At 41.9% G+C, this 21,386-nt stretch overlaps 1 protein-coding gene across 1 annotated transcript; it reads left to right on the top strand.

Moving 5' to 3' along the window:
- The first annotated feature begins 1,779 nt into the window (after positions 1-1,779).
- On the top strand, positions 1,780-21,106 carry strc1 (stereocilin 1). Its single transcript, XM_062392986.1, has 29 exons — positions 1,780-1,806; positions 2,495-3,233; positions 3,366-3,390; positions 3,807-5,163; positions 5,817-6,701; positions 7,622-7,687; positions 8,189-8,299; positions 8,423-8,577; positions 10,014-10,200; positions 10,914-11,029; positions 11,496-11,625; positions 11,713-11,895; positions 12,818-12,856; positions 12,951-13,121; positions 13,447-13,587; positions 14,173-14,234; positions 14,340-14,475; positions 14,778-14,866; positions 15,247-15,382; positions 15,503-15,699; positions 15,992-16,082; positions 16,212-16,383; positions 16,840-17,015; positions 17,126-17,281; positions 17,901-18,043; positions 18,160-18,308; positions 18,457-18,554; positions 19,333-19,483; positions 20,353-21,106. Exons 1-29 carry the CDS (start codon positions 1,780-1,782, stop codon positions 20,502-20,504), a joined length of 6,240 nt encoding a protein of 2,079 aa, XP_062248970.1. The 3' UTR covers positions 20,505-21,106.
- The last annotated feature ends 280 nt before the right edge of the window (positions 21,107-21,386 follow it).

The raw sequence follows: 21,386 nt of genomic DNA, 5'->3' as shown, positions 1-21,386 counted from the left end.
TAATCATGGCACTTTTTCTGCAGAAAGAAAAAAGCAATTGTGTTAAATGATTTTTTTTTTCAATATCCGTCAAGCCATTTTACTTGCAAGAACTGCTATTTGTGCTGAAGATGTATTTGAAAACTATTTTAAGACATCTTTGTTAGCCGTCGGGCTATATGCTATTGTAAAGTGTATATACAGTTACATTGAATTTCTGAAACAAAGTTTTAAAGTTAAAAACCTCGTGCATGCCCTTGTTTTTATTTCTCCACTGTGATGATGATGTGGGACAGTCGAGGGGAGAAAAGAGGGTGAGAAGTGACATCAGACTTAAAGCAGCACTGTAACTTTAACTGAACAACAGCGCCCTCTGCAGCCACTCATACGTTGAACAAGGCTCCATTCTTCCTTTTCCAAGTCAGCAAAACATCAACAATGTTGTGAGGTGTTTTTAAAGTAAACAAGTTTCAAAGTGTTGCTTTAAATGTTTGTGGTTGAAGCACTTCAATCCATTTCCCAATCCTTTTCTTAAAGTAGGCACATACACTTTATCCATTACACTAACATTAGAAGTAGAACTATGATGTTCAGGCCTTATGTTTTATTTATTTAATTCAGGTAAGTCCACTGTTAGTTTTTTCATTTCACCAGGGTTTACACTGTCTAATTTTAATTTAGGCTTTTAGCATTTGCCTGAAACGGTAGAAACATAACATTTGGTCTTGTCCTTTAGTAAGAGCCAATCACATTTTTCTTTTAATCAGGTTAAAAACATTTAAGATTGTCACATAACTTTAAAGCGCCTCTTACATTTCTAAATTAGAAGATCCTTCTTCCTTGTCATTTTGGGTGTAAGTTTTATTTGCTTCTATGGGTTTTTTCTAAATTAAAACAATTTTCCACAGCCAAAGTAAATGTACCTTAATATTTAGATGTTGGCATCAGAACTGTCAAATGACAGTAAAGAACGTTACTTATATTTATAGATATTTCTTTTTGACACAAATACATTCAGCAGGAGATGGATAACATCTTTAACAAAACTAATTTACTGTATTTGTATGGCATTTGCATTAAATTTAGATGACAAAAAATATACAGTAATTTCAACTTTTATTTGTTTATCAGAACTGATCACTTATAGCCTCTATAACTTGTGATTGTGGAGACTTATTGAAGAAGATAGTTTCTTATATCCTGAGTGTCCACCTGCACCATCATCATCTCAGCCCTCACCAGTCTATAGCTGTACCTGCAGCAGATTGTGTGTAAATCCTCCTGCAGTCAGTCTGCCGTCTTCTGCCGGCTCCCGACACCACTCCGGTTTCACACGGAGGAATTAATACACACTGTCGGTTAATAATTCAGCAGAGATGGCCGTGCTGGTTGCAGAAATCCCTTCTGCCTTTCACAGCCTTCAATTCGCACCCACACCGACACCTCGGCTCTGTGTGTAATTAGGCCGCTGACAGTGACTCAGAGCCGGTGTAGAGTTGCTGAGCAGGGCCGGAGCTGAGGAGGCTCCAGAGAGAGAGAGAGAGGGGGGCCCCTGACAGGCAGTAGCAGCACCTGCCCCTCACCCCCACTCCAGAAGTCTGCTGGAGGATGAAGAACAGCCTGAACCACGTGTGTTGCTCTTAACGACTGACACTTCACCAGCAGGATGTTTGTTTCCAGCCCGGCTCTCCAGCTTCACGTGAACATCTCCGCCGCGTCAGCAGGATTAAACTGAGAGGGACACATTGTGTTTTTATCTGGAGGAGCTGCCTGCTTTGAGCTGGACTTAGGAGACAAACAATGTGGTCCACACCTGCTGCTTCCATGGTGTGCATCCTGTTAGGTGAGTTCACGACAGAAACTCAGTTCAACATATGGCCAACGATTATATTAAGAGAAAGATTTTCACGTTATCGTTATATATCATTATATTTGTAACTTTATTGTTTGTTTTAGGCTTTTTACTCCTGAGTGAAAGTTGTGGTTTAAAACTTGTCTTTATTTGTTGGATCAATTATGTGTGAAACGTGTGCTTGTACAATGCACAAGTGATATATTGATATATATTAGACTTGTTATGTTGCTATTGATATTGTTTTATTGCCCTAATTTATCCATGATTAAAATCACCCATGCATGCATTGTCCAATAAAAACAATATATTGAATAAAAACGTTCAACAAATTATTTTATTATTGTATGACCTGTGCTAGAAATACAGATAACTTAACTTGTTTTGTATTGTCTTGTTAAGCCTGAGTGCAAGAGGAAGCGTAATTGTTCTTTATATAAGTATATAAGATTTAATACAAAAATTTAGATGAAGATTCACTTCAAATAACCTTTTTATCCGTTAGAACTTCATTTGAATAAAAGTATCAGACACATATAACATTCAGAGAAGGTTCGACAGAAGTCAACTCCTCTTTAACTGTGAAGGTATTAACTAAACAATAACTAGTATGAAAAGCATGAGTTGTCACACAGTCTTTGACATGTTGTGATCAAAGAGTAGAAAGACTTGTATCTGTGGGTCAACAGAAATGAATTTTTCCTGGTTCCTACAGGGATCATATGTGATGTGTCCTCACTGCAGCCCAGTGTTCTACAAAGACGGAGCGGGCAGATTCCAGAGGAGCTCACCACATTAGAGGAAGACATCCAGAAAGTCATCAATCAGATCCACTCTTTGTCCAATGACAACAAACAGACGCGCAGCTTCACCGCAGGAGAGGAGAGTTTCTCCTTAGAGGAATATTACAGTGTGATGAGTAACCTGTACGCTCTCTTCCAACCTCTGGTGAGAGACAGGTTCACAGACGACCTTCCCAGGATCTTAGTTTGCATCATGTCAGGGAGGCAGGACTGTGGCCTGGAGGCAGATCTGACCAAGGCGGTGACTCTGGAGCTGGGAAGGCCCCTGCTGGCGTTTGTGTCGTCTCTGAGGTCGCAGACATGCTCTCCTCTGAGCGGCGACACACAGTCCTCCAGCTTCTCCAGGGCCTACCTCCGGATGGGGGAGTCTGTGGCCACAGTGTTCACTGGTTTTCAGCAAACCTTAATTAACATACTGACAAGTGTCCCCCTCTCTGGGAATTTCATGGGTGCAGCGAGCGGCCTCGTGGACGCAGCCTTGACAAACGTCCTGAGGTTAATGGCAACGTTGCTCCAAGAACCAATGGACTACTTCAACATAGCTTTACAGTTTGGAATCAGTGTTCCGTCTTTAGACAGCCAGGAGACCTGTCAGCAAGGTAAACCCTTTAATCCTTTAAAAGCATTTGAATAGTGACAGTTTTATTTCTTTTTAACTGCACTTTATAATGCACAGTTTATTACAAATTGGGATTTTCTCTCTGCTGAATAGTTTTGAACTTGTTTTGCAGGAGATCTCAAGCAGCTCATCATGTGGTGAGGCCTTTTATTAAATTCAAATAAGCACCTTTTTTTTTTTTAAATGTGCAGTTCACTTCCCTGATGCTGTTTCTGAAAAGATAAAGGACAGACAGGACAATCTTCATGTTGAATCAACAATAGAGAAACAGGTTGGAGACTTTTATCTCTGATTTTGGGAAAGTGTAAACTATGCTGGGAATCTGATATTCCCACTTATCTGTGGTACTTCACATAGGTTCCATATGGACTTCAATATTGTCATAGGGTTAGATAGGGTTAGGCAGAAACCCTGGATGGAGTAAGATTGAGGAGATGTTTTGCAGAAAAAATTGACAAAAAGTCCCCTATACAACTAGAAATGTCCCTTCATATCTCCGCCAGTGTGTAGCTCTCACTTAATCTGTGGCCTCCCTGATATATTCTTTGTTTAGGGGGATAAACCACAACGTGAGCTGGTCCTTCAGTAACTCCATCGTGGACATCCTCCTGGACATCTTCTTTGCCCCGCAGCAGCCTCCGTGCACCTACCCAGGGCCCGAGTGCCAGAGCCCCCCCGGCGTCCTCTTCCAGCGCAGCGCCTCGGAGGCGGCAGGTGACGGACAAGACGACGTTCTCACGTGCGATCGCCTCAACCTGGCGCGGCTCAACGACACGCTGTGCGCCGACATCCTCGCCGGGTCGAGGGCGGGATCCCACACGTCGGTGCTCACCTTCTGCCAGGCGCTGAACTCCCTCAGCGTCCTCCAGGTGCAGCAGGTGTGGAGCAACGTGTGCTACGTGGTCCGGGAGGTGGCTGCCCCGCTGAGCAGGTCATCCGACTGCAGTGTTGAGGACGTGCGGCCTTCCCCTGACACCACCACCACCACCCCTTCCCCTCCCACCGTCCCGCCGACCGCGCCTCATCGGGTGGCCACCAACCTCCGACAGCTCGCCTGCAACTATAACAGCTGGTCGGCGAACGGGACGGTGGTGGACGCCGTGCTCGTGACCCTGTGCAGCGACAACGAGCGCGAGGAGTTCGTGCGGCAGGTGTGCAGCGACGCGCCGCTGATGGAGAAGCTGCTGTCGGAGCGGATGAACATCTGGCTGTACGCGTACTGCGCCAACTCCTCCGCGGACCCCAAGGACCTGGTGGGGCACTTCTGCGTCTACGGGAAGTGGCTCGACCAGCCCGCGTTGCAGGTGGGGCCCCACTTGCTGGAGTTCTGCATGAACCTGGACGGCCCCTCGCTGACCAGCCACATCTGTCAGGACATCGGATTCTTCATGATGTTGTTCTCCAACCCGGAAAACTTCCAGTTCATGCCCAACTGCTCAGTGTCGCCCCCTGCCGGCCTGTTCCCTGACCCGGGCTCACTCATTCCAGATTCGTGTCGTTACTCCAAATGGCGCGATGTGGCTCAAATCCCTCAGGACGTGTTGATCCAGTGTGTGCGCCTGGATCAGAACGGGTTCACGAGAGAGGTTTGTGCAAACCAGACGTTTCTCAGCAGTCTGCTGCTCAACAAGGGAAACGACTGGCTGCAGGGTCACTGTCAAACCTCTCTCGGGTTTCTTCCCACCGAGCCCAGCGCGACAGTGAACGGCGTAGACTGGTGCGACTACGACACGTGGGGCGAGCGGCAGGTGGACGAGTCGGTGGTCGGCCTCTGTTGGAACATCGATAAACTGGTTTTTCAGAAGACCGTGTGCTGCAGGGCGTCACTGTTGGAGAAGCTGATAGAAAACCCTCACAACCAGTGGCTGGTGTCTGTGTGCAGGGACGTGGAGGACCTGGTGTCCCCACAGGTGGGTTTGTCACCTCAATGACGTGGCTCTGTGTTGGCCAATCAACTCGTTTGCATAAAAAGAAATTACCAAATATGAACACTGAGGCAAAAGTTATTAATAAATTCCGATGTGACAAACGACAAGCGATTATCCAAATAGATAAAAAGTAGTAAACTGCTGAAAGGTTTAATACACATGTACTCGTCAGTATGTGGTCGCACCTACAGTACAAGCAGTACTCAAACACTTCTTGATAAAAAAGAACAGACAAAAATATAATCAAGTGAAAGGAAAGTGCCTTGGATTTTCTATTTGAGTAAAAAGAAGACATTATATTTGCTTTAAACTACACTTAAAGTATTAGAAGTAAAAGTACTTGCTGAGAGTAACCTTTTGCCTGATGAAACAATCAACAACAACATTAATGCACTTACTGTATATTTTGTTATATTAATAAAAAACACTATGTTTCGTAAAAGTGTTCCAGAAAGTACAAATAGTTACTGATATATTTAATCAAGTAGAAGTGTAAAGTACTACTTCAATACAGAGAGATGAAAAAAATTGCTTAAGTAGAGTAATGCCATATATATACTTTGTTAACTTCCTATGAGATATATATTTTTGAGAATTTGTTTTCTGATCTTGTTTTCAAATAATCTGTACTTTAGATGTGCAACTACTCAAAGTGGAGGTATCCCATCATGGTGGACATGACCGAGCTCGCTCTCTGCTCCGAGAAGGACCCGCTCAACTTCACCTCCATAGTCTGCACCAACCGAACCATCCTCCAGAACCTGCTGACCAATCAGGACAACACCTGGCTCATACAGCACTGTGCCAACCGCACAGGTCCCGGGGTTTCTCCTGGAGGTGATGGAGATGATGGGGATGACCCGGCTGGATTCAACCCTGCCGAGCAGTGCCTGTACTCCAGCTGGAGCGTGGCTCTTCCAGATGTGTCGCTGCTAACTCTCTGCTGGGAATATGACCAGCGCAATTTTGTCTCCTCTGTCTGCCCAAACTCGGCTCTCCTCCTCTTGCTGTCCCAGGAGCCGTCCAGTTTATGGGTGAGAAACATGTGCACCACCTACACCAACTTCACCGCCAACACCACCACCGCCTCCACCACCACCACCACCACCACCACTAAAGCCACCACCACCACCGAAGCCACCAACCTCAGCACCACTGCACAACCTGATTTTTGCCTGGCCCGGAAACTGGTGAGGCAGTTCAACTGGAACTGCTCGGCTGACTTCACCTCCGCCTGTCGGCCCGGGGCCAGTCAGAGTATGACCCTGCAGATGATGCTGCGCTGCTGGGCGGAGAGTCTGAGGCCCCGGGTGGAGGACCTGCTGACTCCACCTGTGGCTGCAGGGCTGGAGCAGGCAGTCAGCACTACGGTGGTGTTCCTGTTGGTCCTAGAAGAAGTGCAGAACACCTCGCTGCACGTCGTCAAAAACATTAGACTCAACGTGCTAGAGTCTGTGGCGCGCTACCTGGACAGGGAAAAAGAGGTTGGGAAAAGGAGAGCCGTGCTGCAGTGCTTCGGGGTAAATGTTGTTTTATTGTGCAGTTCAAATTGAGTTGCTATCCGTGAACAAATAAAATATTCAGAGTCTTACGCAACAGTAGCAATACTGTCATATACATTTTTTTTATTGCAACTACAAGTCCTGCAGTTAAAGGTGCTAAACCTGTAAATATAAAAGTACTCATGGGTCTGAAAAATTGTTCATGTACAAATACGACTGTATTTATACAGAAATACCTTAACCCTCTGCAAGTATTAACATCAAAATGTGCTATACTATAATTATCAGAACTATAATACATATATACTGATAGGGGCCATTTTGCTATATACCTTTACTTAAGAATCACATACTGCTGTAGCTGGCAATCTTAACTACATGAACTACCACTAAATAAACTACATAAGCCTCAAACTTTTGATTTAGTACAGTACTTGGGTAAAAGTATTTAATTATCCACTTATTTGTACTCTTGAATGACAGTACTATCATAATAATCTCTGAGGAGCAGGTTTATTGTTTTAATTGGTCAAAGTGGAGGATTTTATGTATTTTCCTTTTTATTATACCTCTTATTCTTCAGAGAACAAACAGGAATCTGTTCAGAATCATTCAGGTATTGTCGGACACTGACTCTGCAGGTTAATCAGAGTGAGATTCCCCTTCATCTTTTATTCATACAGGCTCAATCAGTTTCTGCGTCGGACATTTCATTGACTTCATAGTTCATCAAATTATTCATCTGTATCAGTTACCATTAGTGTCACAGTATAGCAGCTGACCTTCCGTGTAAAGGCAGCCTACACCTGGTTTACTCTTACACTCCTGTCACCGATATTGACATTATGAACCTGGTCTTTTGGATGGAGTCAACACTGTCTCACACTTGATTTGACCGTTACACTAATCTCTGTGTGTGTGTGCGTGTGTTTGTGTAGACAGTGCTAACCAGCTTGATGCAGACAGCAAGAGATTTGAGCACAGAAGACTTCTTCTTCATAAAGGTAACTAGAAGTGACTAGTGCTCCCCACATGCACTAACCACACTGCACATTTAGTCGACACGCATCCCTTTTAGATTTATATAAGGGTCACTGTGAAATTTGAAATCGAATCAGTTCATCTATGAGTCAAAGTTCATTTGGCCATCTTTGAAGATATTCACTGGATTAGGTGTTCTTGATGTATGGTGTTCACAAGGCAACGTGTTCTGTGAGGTCACAGTAATCTTAACCTTTCACCTATGGCCACCAAAATCTAAGCAGTTCATCCCTGAGTCCAACTGAATGTTTTTACAGAATTTCAAGAAATTCCCAAAAGACAATCTGGGACGGACAGATGGAAACATAAGACTTTGGGCCCCTGGCTGTCACTGGCATGGAGCGTAGAAATCGTGATCATTATCTGAATTCTCATGTTAAGTAGGAAATATAAAGTCAAAAAAGTATGTGTGAATGTTTTTTCATCTTTATTGGACTAATGCCCTAATGGGTTAATGGTTGCAGGAGTACTTCAGGCTGCCGCTGAGCAGCCTGAGGTCAGTGCTCAGTGCGACTAACATCACCACTGTCAGACTGATCCTTCAGTACTACAGCAGGAACAAGGATACGCTGCAGGTGAAGAAACTCACCATCTAACATCCAGACCTTTAGTCTGTGTTTCATTCTCTGTTCAGCCCTTGATGATTCCAAAGTTTTTCATTCTTGCTGACACATAATATGTTTGCCTCTGTTTTCCAGTTGCCTAATCAGTACCTGCCCATCATGTTGTCAGTGCTGCTCCACACCCACGTGAAGAAAGATGTCAGTCTCTTCCCTGAGCTGGCTCCTCTGCTGGCCTCAGCCAGTACCGCTGACATCCAAGCTTTACCCTCACTGCAGAACAACGTGATTGTGTGAGTGATGGTTTCTGCTTATCTGATCCCATAGACTCTATATGAAGATGGACGAAATGACTGCTCCCAAAAGTGAAGTTAAAATGTCTTGATCGCCCCCTGGTGGGTGGCAGCAGCACAGGTTGTGAACCCAGCCACATCAATGTTAGTGTATGGGACATGAACTGAAGTAGAGGTCAAATAAAGGTTTCTCAAAGATGGTTTTAATTACCTATTTGATGCTCTAAGAATGAGAAACGTCCGGATCAACAGCTGAGACTGACTCATGACTGGCTGTATCCTCTGCAGTATCATGTCTGTGTCCAACCATGTGTTACATCTCTGTAACCCGGGGACTCTGTGTTACATCTTGAGTATTCCATGTTGAGTACAGTCTGTAGTGAACAGCCTGATTTGTTTTTGTGCTCAATCATGCAGTATCACTTTCCTACATACATAAGGCTTCCATCTGGCCACAGGTCCGGTGTCAGGCTTCCGTGACAAGAGATGTGTCATTTCACCCCAAGATGCCAGGAACATGCATTATAGATTGCAAGTAAAGGAAACTAGTGCACTTACTAGATTTCAGTGTAGAAAGAGCTTCTAGTGTGTGTGTGTGTGTGTGTGTGTAGGTATCTGATCTTGTTCAACAAGGATGAGCCTTTAAACTCAGAGCAAACAGTTAGAAAATCTGTATTTCAGCTTTAATCTGAGACTGTGAGTAACCACAGCTGTTTATAAACCCACCTATAGTTCTGTTTGACCATTACTATCTTCTCATAACATCTCAAGTACAAACCTAATATTAATTTAAGGGTAATTTTGTCTGCAGCTACAATCATATAGTATAGTATCACATAATTATACTATACATATGTACTGTTATGAGAAAAAAAAAGTTTTTTAAGTGGCAAATAATTGCATCTGTTTTTTGTCTGATAGTGTTTTTATTGTTGTGGATGATTGGTGTATGTAGCTGCAGCTAAAAGGCATGAGGTTTCCTTTTCATCAAGACTGGAAATAAGGGAAATATTACTAATAATACTCTTAATTTCTTTTACACATTTCAAAACAAAGTTACAATTGAAATAAATTTCCCTGTCTTTATGCTATGGGTATAAGGTAAACCTTTTGATTCCTGGATGATTTAAAAAAAAAATAATTATTTAATACAAAATTTAAAACGTTATTTTATACATTCAGATAATTATACATAGCAATGACACATGTAAGTGGTGTCAACAAGACAGTCAATAAGATTCCAAAAACTCCTAATATTTGATCTGTACCTGACTTGCAGTAGTAAAAGTTTTTCAGTCCTCTCACTATGTCTAAATTACTTGAATTCAATATGTAAATGGCTACATATAGTACTATCGCAAATATTTCATAAAACCAATACAAAACTGTTTCAGTAAATAACGTGAGTGAAAACAATGTTTTCTTTTTGTTTTCAGGAGGGAGGCAATCAACAGTAACCTGGGTCACATGACTCTGGACCAGCAGGAAGCATTTGGCCAGTGGTACAGCAAAGATATGCCCCCGTCCAAAATCATCGAAGGTCATCAGTCACTCATTAGAGACATCGGAAACCTGATCGCCTACCTGCCCTTCCGCAACTTCCAACACCTCTCATCTGCTCAGGTAACAGCACCTCTGAGCCCTGACACCCGGCCGCGAAACCCGAGAAACCCGGACTGTTAAAGCTCGCTTAGCCCCTGGGCGCCGGCCGAGCTCCACTTCACAGACCGGTCGAAAGAAAGCACAGACGTACAACCTCTTCTTTCTCTGTCACCACCAACATGTCTCCTCATAAGCTGATATGGACATATGAATTATCAATGACCAGAAAAATAGATGGTGTTTGACCTTTCACTCATAGAGGAGTCTGAGAGACCGGTTTAAAGGAGTAGTTTGTAAATACCCTAATCGCGTACAAAGAGTTCAATGAGAAGGTTGGTACCACTCTCATGTCTGTCCACTGAAAATAGAGCTACAGCCAATTAACTTAGCTTATCTTGGTGAAAATATCCAGCAAAATAAGATATTGTTTTTACATTTCTGCATTAATTTGATAACAAACTATTAGGTATCTTTATTGAGTTCATAGATTTTGGATTTTATCACCACTGACCACATTTCTGCTTCTGCCTCCTGTTTCCTGTCCTAATGCTAAACTAAGCTAACTCGCTGTGTTGATTGCTTCATATTTCACACACAGACATGAGAGAAGCATTAATTGATTAATTTAACCCGTCACAAAAAGAGTAAATATGTTTATTTCCCATAACCTGTGGATGTTATATAGATTCTTTAAAAAGTGTTTAAAGGAAAACGTGTGTGATGTTTCTCCACAGCTTGTGGACGGGCTGGATGTGTTGCAGAAAAGCAACCTCACTGCTCTGAAGCAGGAGTTCATCGCTCAGAGCCTCGTCAGCCGCTACAGGAACCTGACGGCTCAGGATTTTATCAGGTTCACATAAAATCCACTCTTTCTATTCACATAGTGATGTATTTGACATTAGATCAGAAGGATATAAACACTTTAATGTTTAGTTTAGCGTGTAGAGTAATTTTGACCTTTGTCACCACTCACTGTCTGCCTGCAGGTCAGTAGCCCTGGAGACAATTCAGAGAGGGCTATTGAATTACATGTTATATTCAGTATTTGTGTTAATAAATAAGACTCTTGACCTCTTGTTATAATGAGAATCTAACAAGAAAAGTGTCCATGGGCTGTACTGTTAAAGGTTTTAATGTTCAAATAAGAAAATTAATCAAACCTTTTAAGGGTAAATAACCATAAGGAGAATTGTAACACACAGCAATATATGCCGGCTGTGCACAATGAACATATGTGTTATAAATAAAGTCTGTGTCACTTCCTGAGAGGAGACGTCTGCTCCCAGCTGTGTTAAAACAGTGTGTGTATGTTTTAGGCTGGGTAAACTGTCATGCCTGGCAGACCCAGAAGACCTGCTGCTGTACAGAGGCACTGAGGCCTTCAGTGTCATCCAGCACTTTGTCATGAACTGCACACGTGAGGGACTCAGCCTGCCCAACCATCTGGTACGAACAGACAGTTGCAATTGAGCTGTATTGATGATATTCAGTATTATAATATTAAACATATATATACATATTCTGTCCCTGCAGATTTCCAGATTGTTGCTGAACAGCACAGAATTTAATGTCCCCTCCTCGCTCAGCGCAGCTCGACTGGCCGAGGTCGCCCACCTTATGCCCTTGTTGGGTGTGACCTTCCTTCAGGGTCTCACTCCACCACAGCTGCTCGCTGTCCTCCCTGCTCTCAGCTCTACTGCATTTAGCCCTGCACAGGTAGAGGAGCGCGCCCCACCTGTAATGTATAGTGAAAGATGTGGGAAATAGCAGGTCAGAGCATCAGCTATAGAGTCTTTTGTATAAAGTGGACATCAGGTATCAGAGAGTGGGGGTTTCTTCAGTCCCTTTCACTACACAGACCTTTATTTGTTACACGTAGTCGGGTCTTCTAGCAGCTGGTGGAGCCAGTAGCTCTGGAGGAGCAGCTGACAGGCAGTGGGTCCTCAGCACAGGGACCCCTGAGGTGAGTGGGTCCTGAGCTAAGACCTGATCTTTACTTCACCATCAGCATTCATCTGAACCGGAGCCTTTCCCCCCCACTCAGCCTCGCAGCTGTCGTCTTGCTTTTGTATTTTCGAAGAAATCTCTAGAGGATTAACCTCCTCAAGATGGTTTGACTGCACCATCATCTGGTCAAGCCCAAAGAAATGTATTTTATATTTCAGTAAATTAAGTAATGGTAAAGACAGCATCACTCAATGTAAACATGATACAGAGCTTTAGCAGTAAGATACAGTACATCTGACCGTCTTTGTCCGTCCTTCATTTCCTTCAAATGTGGTTTAAACTGTCAGTTGGACTCACTGAGGAGTTTCACCTTGACAGAATTTCTTTAAATCAGGTTCAAATGTTCACTTGGGCTCTAAGATGAACTGATTAGATGTCGGTGGTCGAAGGGGAAGGTCACGGTGGCCTCACAAAACGTGTTTTTGCTGATATCTTCAAATCTGCCTTCAGCAAGTTTCTTCAAATTTTGACCGGTTGTCACTACGACTCACTGATGAACCAATTACATCTCAGAGCTGAAAGTTCACGATGACCTCACATGAGTCTGGAAAAAATGTATGAACCTTAGTGAAACTGTACTGGTGGCAGTAATTCCAGTTTTTCCTTTGCTGTCTTTCTCTTTGTTTTTCAGGCTTCCGTGATTGTAGACAAACTGACTTCGAGTACCACAGTGAGTTATTCAAAAAACACCTCACAACATGAATTGATTCACTCTGCATTGGTTTAGGCCTTTACTCGGATACTCCGTTCTCCTCTCTGCACAGATGACCGCTCCAGGTCAGCTGCAGAAGCTCGGCTCCCTCATCGTGGGAATGAAGACAGAGACCTTGTTGACCCTCACCTCCGACATACTGCTGTCTTCCCTGCCCGAGATGGCCCAGCACACCCCAGGCCTCAGCCCGCCGGTGGCCACTTCTATCTCCACCAAACTATGGGTACAACCAGGAGTGGGGAGATGCATTCACATTAACTTCAAGGATTAAGTTTACAAAAGAGGTTTAATGATGTTAGTTAAAGAAAAATAAAAAAAATCCACACGCACTTGAGTTGAATAGCATCTAAGAAAAATGATTATATCATTAAGAATCTAATATCTTATCACTTATTCCAATCACTGGGTTTAATTCAAATGAGACTATAAACGTTTCACTTAGATTTGGTAGATTTCCTATTTATTGTGAACTTTTTACGCAAAAGCCTAAAGAGTTACTATTTATTGTTATCTTATGTTATCTTATGTGTTCTCATACTTCTAACCAGGGGTTTCCAGAGGTCGTCACGTGGTTGGATGATGTGGAGCCTTTGCTCTACTGCACGCCTCTGCTCAGTGTCCTGCCCAGGACTCGTCTGCTTGTGAACAACATCGCCAATATAACCACGAATCCCTTTAACACACAGCAGGTACACATCACAATAACAGGGAAATGCCATGCTGTTTTTGTCCTTTATTGTTTTCTGCCTCTAAATATTAAAGGTTCATAAGTAAAAAATTTTGAAATAGAGTTGAAGACAGGCTGATATATTTAATGCAGAAATATACGTGTGTTAGATTTATCTATAGAACTCACTTACATTATGCATGTTTACAAAAAGAAAAAGCTTATATAGATACATAAAGCTAAATACATGCAAATATTTGTCCCCATTAGCCATAAAATATCTGTGTCACAAACATTTGCTTTCAGTGTTTAAAGAGACGAAAGCCTCCAACCTTGACTGTTACCTTCTGTTATGGTCTCTTTGTTCTTCCTCTGCTTGTCATGAGTAAGTGTTTATGACAGTATCTTGATTAGCAGCTTAATTATTTAGTGGAGAAGCAAAAGCAAAGACGTCATCACCACCGACACTGTGAATGGACCTGCCTGTGAAAACAAACAACACAGCCAAAAACTGTCCTAATATCAGATTGCGCTTGGCTCACAAAGTGCACACAATGTCATGTTACAACAACTAGGTAACACAACATGTGTCTGTTATCTCCGCCAGGCTAAAGCTATTTTCAGAGAGGCACTTGATACTAAACCAAACCTTATCCACCAGCACTTTCTGTAAGTAACTTCATTCCTGTGATTAATGTGATAATTTCTCTGCTGATGATTTCCTTTTCTCCGTCTCTATTAATTGTGTTGGTGCTTTGTATTATATGTGAGCAGGAGTCTGGGAACACTGGGTCAAGGTGTGAGCTGTCAAGTCCTAAAGAAACTTTTTCAGGCCGACTCTTCACCTTCTGCCGTGATAAGTATCCTCCTCTTCCTCAGGCAGCAGCCTGGTCCTCTGCACACCTCGCTGGTGAGCTCACTATAAATGATATGACTTCATTCTAAAATCTTTTTCTTTGACGAACGTGGCCAAAAGTCTTGTTTTCCCAACACTTTATTGAAATACCATAAATATAATATAATTCCATAACAATCCTCTTAAAAGGCCTGACTTTTTTCTTCTATAGCTACATCATCATCTCTGTCCAAGTCTATGTCTATACCTGCACCCATATATATATGTACAGTATATCTATATCGACATCTACATCTCTGTCTATGTCTACAGCTATATTTACATCTGTTGTTTTGTGTTATTGTTCTCCTGGACAGAAAACGTGTGTGATCGACGAGCTGTATCAGCTGGAGTTCTTCTCTGAGCTGCTCAAAGACCTCGGAGCTGAGATTGCCCTGTCCATGCCGTGAGTCACAAGTTTGCATCAATCCTTTTTTTTACTGTTAATGTTTTCACATAACATTTAAAATGATCTTCAAAATGATTGCAGGGAAAAGGTCAACTCGTTAGGAAGAATTATATGTCACTTGTGACAAATGCGAAAAGTCACCACATGTCAGGGTTAGGAAAGGTATGAGAAGCCCATCAATCAAGTTTGATGATATTAAAAGATGAAAGTTTCTTTAGTTCTGAGGTTTGAGTGATCAGCTCCACTCTCAAGCTCATCTTTGTTGGCCCAGAATAACCCTAACCCTGTTAAACAGCAGTTTATCGATATGAATAGATTTATTGAAAATGTAATTTCTTTAACATTTAGTTCCTGTGTGTTTGTGTGGTGACTTGCAGCATGAGCACCATCAACAAGTTTTCTACAGCTGAGATGGACGCTCTGAGGCAGCTGGTCATTCAGGACCCTCGCCACTTTCTCATGCTGCCGAGAAAAAAACAGGAACTGCTGGTGGACAAAATGGGGCAGAGGATGGTCAGTTCACTGTGAATACTCTTATATTTAAAAAACTAAGAGGCCAAAAGACCACAGGAAGATTAAAGCTTTTAAGTTTGAGTACAGGAAGATTTATAAATGTGAATTGTTTCTCCACAGAGCATGTACACAGGAGTGTTCACTGAGGAGGAGTTTCGTTCACTGGGCGTCATGGCACCGTTTATTGTGGATGAGGTTTTCATTCATGTGGACCGCGGCTTCTTCATCGACAATCTGGATTTCCTCCTGGGACTCTGCTACAGCACGAGCAAGATGGACCTGGTGGCTCGGATCCTGCAAGAACCTGCTGTCTTTGGGTAAAGAACTTACGAATGAATTTCTTATACGACACATCAATTGTGGGTGATGTTTTTTTTGTGAAGTAAGGTTTGTGTATTTTATATTTTGCTAATATGATAACTGAGTTATTACATGTCCAAGTTTTTTGGGGGAGAAACTAGGTTCACTTAACGTTGTTCATTTTAGAGTTTACAGTTCACAGTTGAGGGGGAAAGATGATGAATATCTACATTATATGGCAGAGATTTCATATGATGAAAAGCAGGAAACTGAGGAAAGATGATGAAGCGCTCTCTTGTTTTCTCTCAGCCCAGTAAAGAACTGGAACCAGACAACTCTCAGTCAGGTGGACCGGTTCCTGTTCTTCCTGCCTGAGGGCAGTGTGCAGGAAATTTCCAGGGTGAGTTGACTGATGTATTTTACGTCATAAATACTCCTCAGGTAGAGAATTAGAAAACCCACTCCTCATATGTCACATCTCCAGTCAGTGTCTCTACATGTATGTGTGTTGTTGTCTGTGTTCCCTCAGGCGTTGATGACTCTGGGACATGTAGAGAAGCTGTTCATGATGCAGCGTCGGTGGGAAGACGGGCCGATGGGAAGTCGTTGTTTGAACAAGAACGAGAGGATGGCATTTTTTGTCAAGCAGCAGTTTGTCCTTCAGTTTTTCCTGGGCTTCCTCAGTATAAATCCTCTGTCACGTGAGCATCACAGTTGATCTCTAAAATTGATACCAAAGAGTCAGTCATTATCGGTGCTCTGTAAAAGCACTGGTTGACGGTCAAACAGTCGACTTCCGATTGAGGTGGTTGTTACCTTCATTCTATAATAGCTTGTTCTGTTTGAAATGTATAATTCGCTAAGTTTGCAAGAGTGAATACGAGTTTTTAACAAGTTCCACAAAATTTTTTTGTTAATTTTCTCTGTGTGGAGCAGTGAATGTTCATTCTGGATTTTCTAATTACTAATTTTCCTTATAAATAATTCACTGCATGTTAACGATCAGGTAAAACAGTTCTGTTTTGATAAAGTTTATCAAATTTATACATAAAATGAAACATTTTTATTAAGCTCATAGAGGTTGTTTTACAATAATTTTTTACATATGGTCAAATGTCAGCAGCCTCCTCTGATCAGATGTTTTTGTCTGTTACCAGCGACTCGAGTCGCTCCGACCTGTGAGATTCTGCGTTCCATCACTCCGGCTGCCTGGCCCTCCAGCAGCCTGACCAGCTTGCCTTCATCTGCCTTCTCCAACTGTCTGGAGCTGATGGGTCACGACTCGTTCCTCTCATCCTACCAACGCAAGCAGCTGCTCCAGAAGGTCAAACAGGTGAGAGTCATTTGTCGTCTTCTTCATCTCATTCTCAGATGTGTTTCATTCACAGTGTGTCTGCTCTGTCTTTGCCGGGTCCCTCTGGAATAACACGCGTGTGCCTGTAGATGTACGGCCCCGTCTCGTCCTTCTCCCCGTCTCTGATCTCTCAGCTGGGTGGTCTAGCATTAGAGCTGACGGTGGACGAGCTGAGCAGCCTCCGACTGATTGAGCAGAGGAGCATTGCTGCTCTGGGTGCTGTCAGTGGCTGGAGCAACAGACAGGTACCTGCTTTAAAACATGATATAACAAATCATTCTGCTCTTATCAAACATGGTTCATAATATGTAAACTGAGTTAAGACTAAAATAGTGTTTTTTTATATTTTTTAATTTTAAAATGTTTAATATTATCCTGTGCACTTTCCGAGGACACTGTGGGAAATTCCATGAACACCACACAGTCAGTCTCAGCTTTCAATCATGGCGTGTCACCCTGTTTTTATAACAACAGTCAATCTATGGAGACACTTTGGCTTCGACTTTGAGGAGGCGTCATGTCGTCCATCTTCATTTACAGTCTTTAATTCAAATGACTGTGTGTTGAAATACAACCACAGTAAAAGTGGGATGATCGTAAAAAAATGGATGTTCCACAACTAAACGACGGAGTAACATTTTCAGTTCATTCTTTTTAGACCAATGACACTAAATAAACATTTAAAACACCTCACACTAAACTAGAGCTTTTTCAATGACCCCAAAGTTTTGTTAGATTTTCTCTCCAACACTTTTTCAGGGCTGTTGTGTTAGACTGTATTAAATTCAGCTGATCCTTATAAACGGAACCTGAACCGGTAAAAGTCTGGATGTCTGGGTCACAACTCTTTTTCCTTCCTCCCAGTTGGCTGCTCTCTTTACCGCCATGTTGAACTCCACCAAACAGACTCCCAGTCAGCTGGACTCCAGCACGCTGGTGGCCATGGGACACATCGTGTGTGGGGCTAAAGACACACAGATCAAATATTTCAATGCTGTTGAATTCAGGTGAGCAAATAAAAACAAAAACACTCCATAAAATCCTTCGTTCCACCTTTTCTTTTAAATCCTGATTGTTTGAATTCCCTCTCTCCTCGTGTTTTGTCTCCCCCTGCTGGCTGCAGTAAGGCGGTGCTCTTTCTGGGTCAGTTGACGCTCTCCTGCTCGGAGGAGCAGCTCAATGCTCTGGTGGGGCTGCTCAAACACAGTCTTGCTTTCGGACTCATCAGTTCGTGGGGAACTGACGTCTTCATTGAGATCGGAATTCTGGCAGGTTTGGTTCATTCACTGTTTTCACCTTGTGAAGTGTGGGCTCACAACCTGAAATTCAAATCACCAAATGTTCAGTGCATTACATTACATTACATTACATTACATTACATTACATTACATTTCTTTAAAACATTGCCCACTTCTTGCAGCTGGTCTCGAAGACTTTGCCATGTCGGCTTTGGTGAAAGAGCAAATCGAAGGAATTACACCCATGGCTATCTCAATGATATCGCCTGTACGGTTCAGTGTAAGTCCAAATTTATTAAAGCAATATTCACAGCATGAGCTCTTATTGGTTTTTGTTTTCTTTAGTCCAAGTTATCCTGATCTATGCTCACGTTGGTTCAATAATCACGTTTCAGCCAAGTTAAATTTAAAGGTCCAGTGTGTAAGATTTAGGTGAAAGGGATCGATCGGAAGTTAAATAATCCAAGTGATGTTTTCACCTGTATGTTTCATCTAAAATGTACAAATTGTTGTTTTCTTTACCCTAGAATGTGCCCTTTATATTTATAAACTTTGGAAATGAACTTTGGAAATGAAGAAATTCAATTATTTTGTTTTTTTCGACTTTAGAAAAGTAAAAAAAAAAAAGTTAAAGTAGCTTTATTGTCAATTTCTTAACATGTTCAGAACATACAAGGAATCGATACGACGTTTCCCACTCTCCCACAGTGAAACATATAAAGTGCACAGGCACAACAGATAACACATTTCCTAATACTAAGTAAACATACAGAATTCTTTAAGTACAGCAGCATAAGGTTCTCTAAAAGTGTAAACGTAGTGATTTAAGTGATAAAGTGCAAATAGTACAAGAGACTGTTTGTTGCAGAGTCCTGAGTGTTTTTAGTTTTTTTGGGGGGGGGATTTAAGCCTCCAGTCAGACTAGAGGATATGGCTGGGGGGAGTGAGGGGAGAGAGTTTAGCTTCCTGACAGCTTGGTGTATTTTAACATCAGTCCTGATGTTAAAACCTGCTTCTCTCTCTATGTGCCTGCCTGTCTGTTCTGTCCTTTCCTGAAGGTGGCGTTAAACCACATCCAGATCAGCATGTTCTCCTATGAGCAGGCGGCTGCAGTGACTACGGAGCAGTTCTCCGCTCTGTCAGGCGTTCAGCAGACGGCCCTCGCCATGGCGCTGACACCCTGGGAGAACAGGCCTATAGACTTCAGAGGTAAAACACTGAAGCTTTTGAAGTCTATATCGACTGGTCATGATCAGAGACTAAATACTTCTTTCAAAAGTAAAGCTCTGACCAAAATGTTGTCCCAATTCCATACTAATACTATACTTGAAAGTTTATTATATACCAATATTCATATTATGTTTTTTTAGTTAGTTTACAAGACATAAGCTAGTTCATATTTGCTCAAAGGGAAATCATACATAGGGAATTGCACTGTGATAGATACTGATCTAAAGATGTACTAATAGATTTTTTGTTTTCAAGTATGAGATGATCCTGGAGCTGTCTCACCAACATCTGCAATTCGATTTATTTTTGCTGAGCTGTAAGTAGCTCTTGTATTTTCTTTGTGTATCAGCAGAATACTGTGAAATAAAAAATAAAGCAAATTCAGAATGTACACAGACATCTTTTAGCATATATGTTACTAATGTGTAAAAAAAAGTTAATACACAAACCTTGGCTAGAGCATTATAGTATGATGTGCAGAACTGGGACATAAACCTTTTTAAATAATTTACCTCACAATTACAATCTGTCTGATAGACTGAATTTAAGTTGTGGAATTTGTAAGACATTTATTTTGAAGCACTTCTTGAGAGTAATTGTGAAATTCAACATTGCACATAATTATATTAATAAAAATAAACTGATTTTTATATCATCTGAGTAAACACTTATACTGGAATGTCTTTCTAGATGCCTTGACAGTGTTTATTTTCAAATGAACTCAAAGTGGGGTCAAATAAATGTATTTCCATGTGTTTTTTGTGATAAAACACAAAGACAGATAATCCGCAGAGCTCCTTTTTTTTGCACGGCCCTACATTTGTAATGGTTTCACTGTGTTCCCGTAGGGAAGTCACTGGGGCTGGCGCTGAGCCACAGTCCTCTGTGCCTCGTACTGGGACTGCTGATGCTGCTGATCGTCCTGCCCGACCCTGATCTGCCCTGGCTCATGACCCCACTCACCCCTGCTGGATCAGGAGACGCCTCTTCCCCAACATAACCAAGACGATCTCACTGATCTGTGCAAACCGCACCTCCTAGATAACAAGCAGCACTTCAGGATGTAGAAATATAAAGTGTTCAGTGAGACTTTTTTGCAGTTGTCACTTTGAATTATCAACATTCAGCACCAAACAAACCAAAGATATTGTTCAATTCAGAGAAGTAAGAGAAAAACTAAACATGTTCAGTGTATAAACAACATATCCACCAACACCTTATTTTCATTTCACTTTTCATTTCCTTTATTTATTACTTTATTTATATTTTGATGAACCTTTATGAACTCCTGGTGTATCTTTTTCAGGGATGTGATGCCATACACAGGAAATAAATGGTATAGTTACTATACAGTTGTTTATTAACAGTTCAAAGTTGTGTTGCAAACCTACAAAGTTCTATATTTTTGTGAAAGGATATAATATTTTTATCAGAGCTTTAATCTTTCCCACATTTATATATTGATGCTGTGATAACAGGTTCATAATGCTCCGTGAGACACACTTGTGTTAGTACTTCAGTGTATTTGCTGTGAGTTTTGTGTTGTTGTGCACGCTCTGTTGCGTGATAAATATAGATGTAAATTATTAAAGTGAACCACTCTGCCCCTGATTGACTTTGTCAGTCTTCAGTTCTCATACACACTCAGTGCAACTGTCCTATTATAGTTTTACAATACACAATCAAATATCTCACAGTGATTTATAAGTGATTTATATATTTATATGTGTCAACAGCACGTAAACGTACCGGCTCTCAACTCTAAAAACACAATAGTGTGGACTCCTTTCAAACCACGCAAAACAACTGTATTTTATATAAACTTATATTTGTCCGATTTTTAGGGCCCGAGCACTGACAGACAGTTACTATTGAAATTTTA

The sequence above is a fragment of the Platichthys flesus genome, chromosome 1 (assembly GCF_949316205.1).
Source record: "Platichthys flesus chromosome 1, fPlaFle2.1, whole genome shotgun sequence".
In the NCBI taxonomy this organism is placed as follows: Eukaryota; Metazoa; Chordata; class Actinopteri; order Pleuronectiformes; family Pleuronectidae; genus Platichthys; species Platichthys flesus.
Note: the sequence above shows the minus strand (reverse complement) of the source record. Positions and strands in the feature narration are given on the sequence as shown.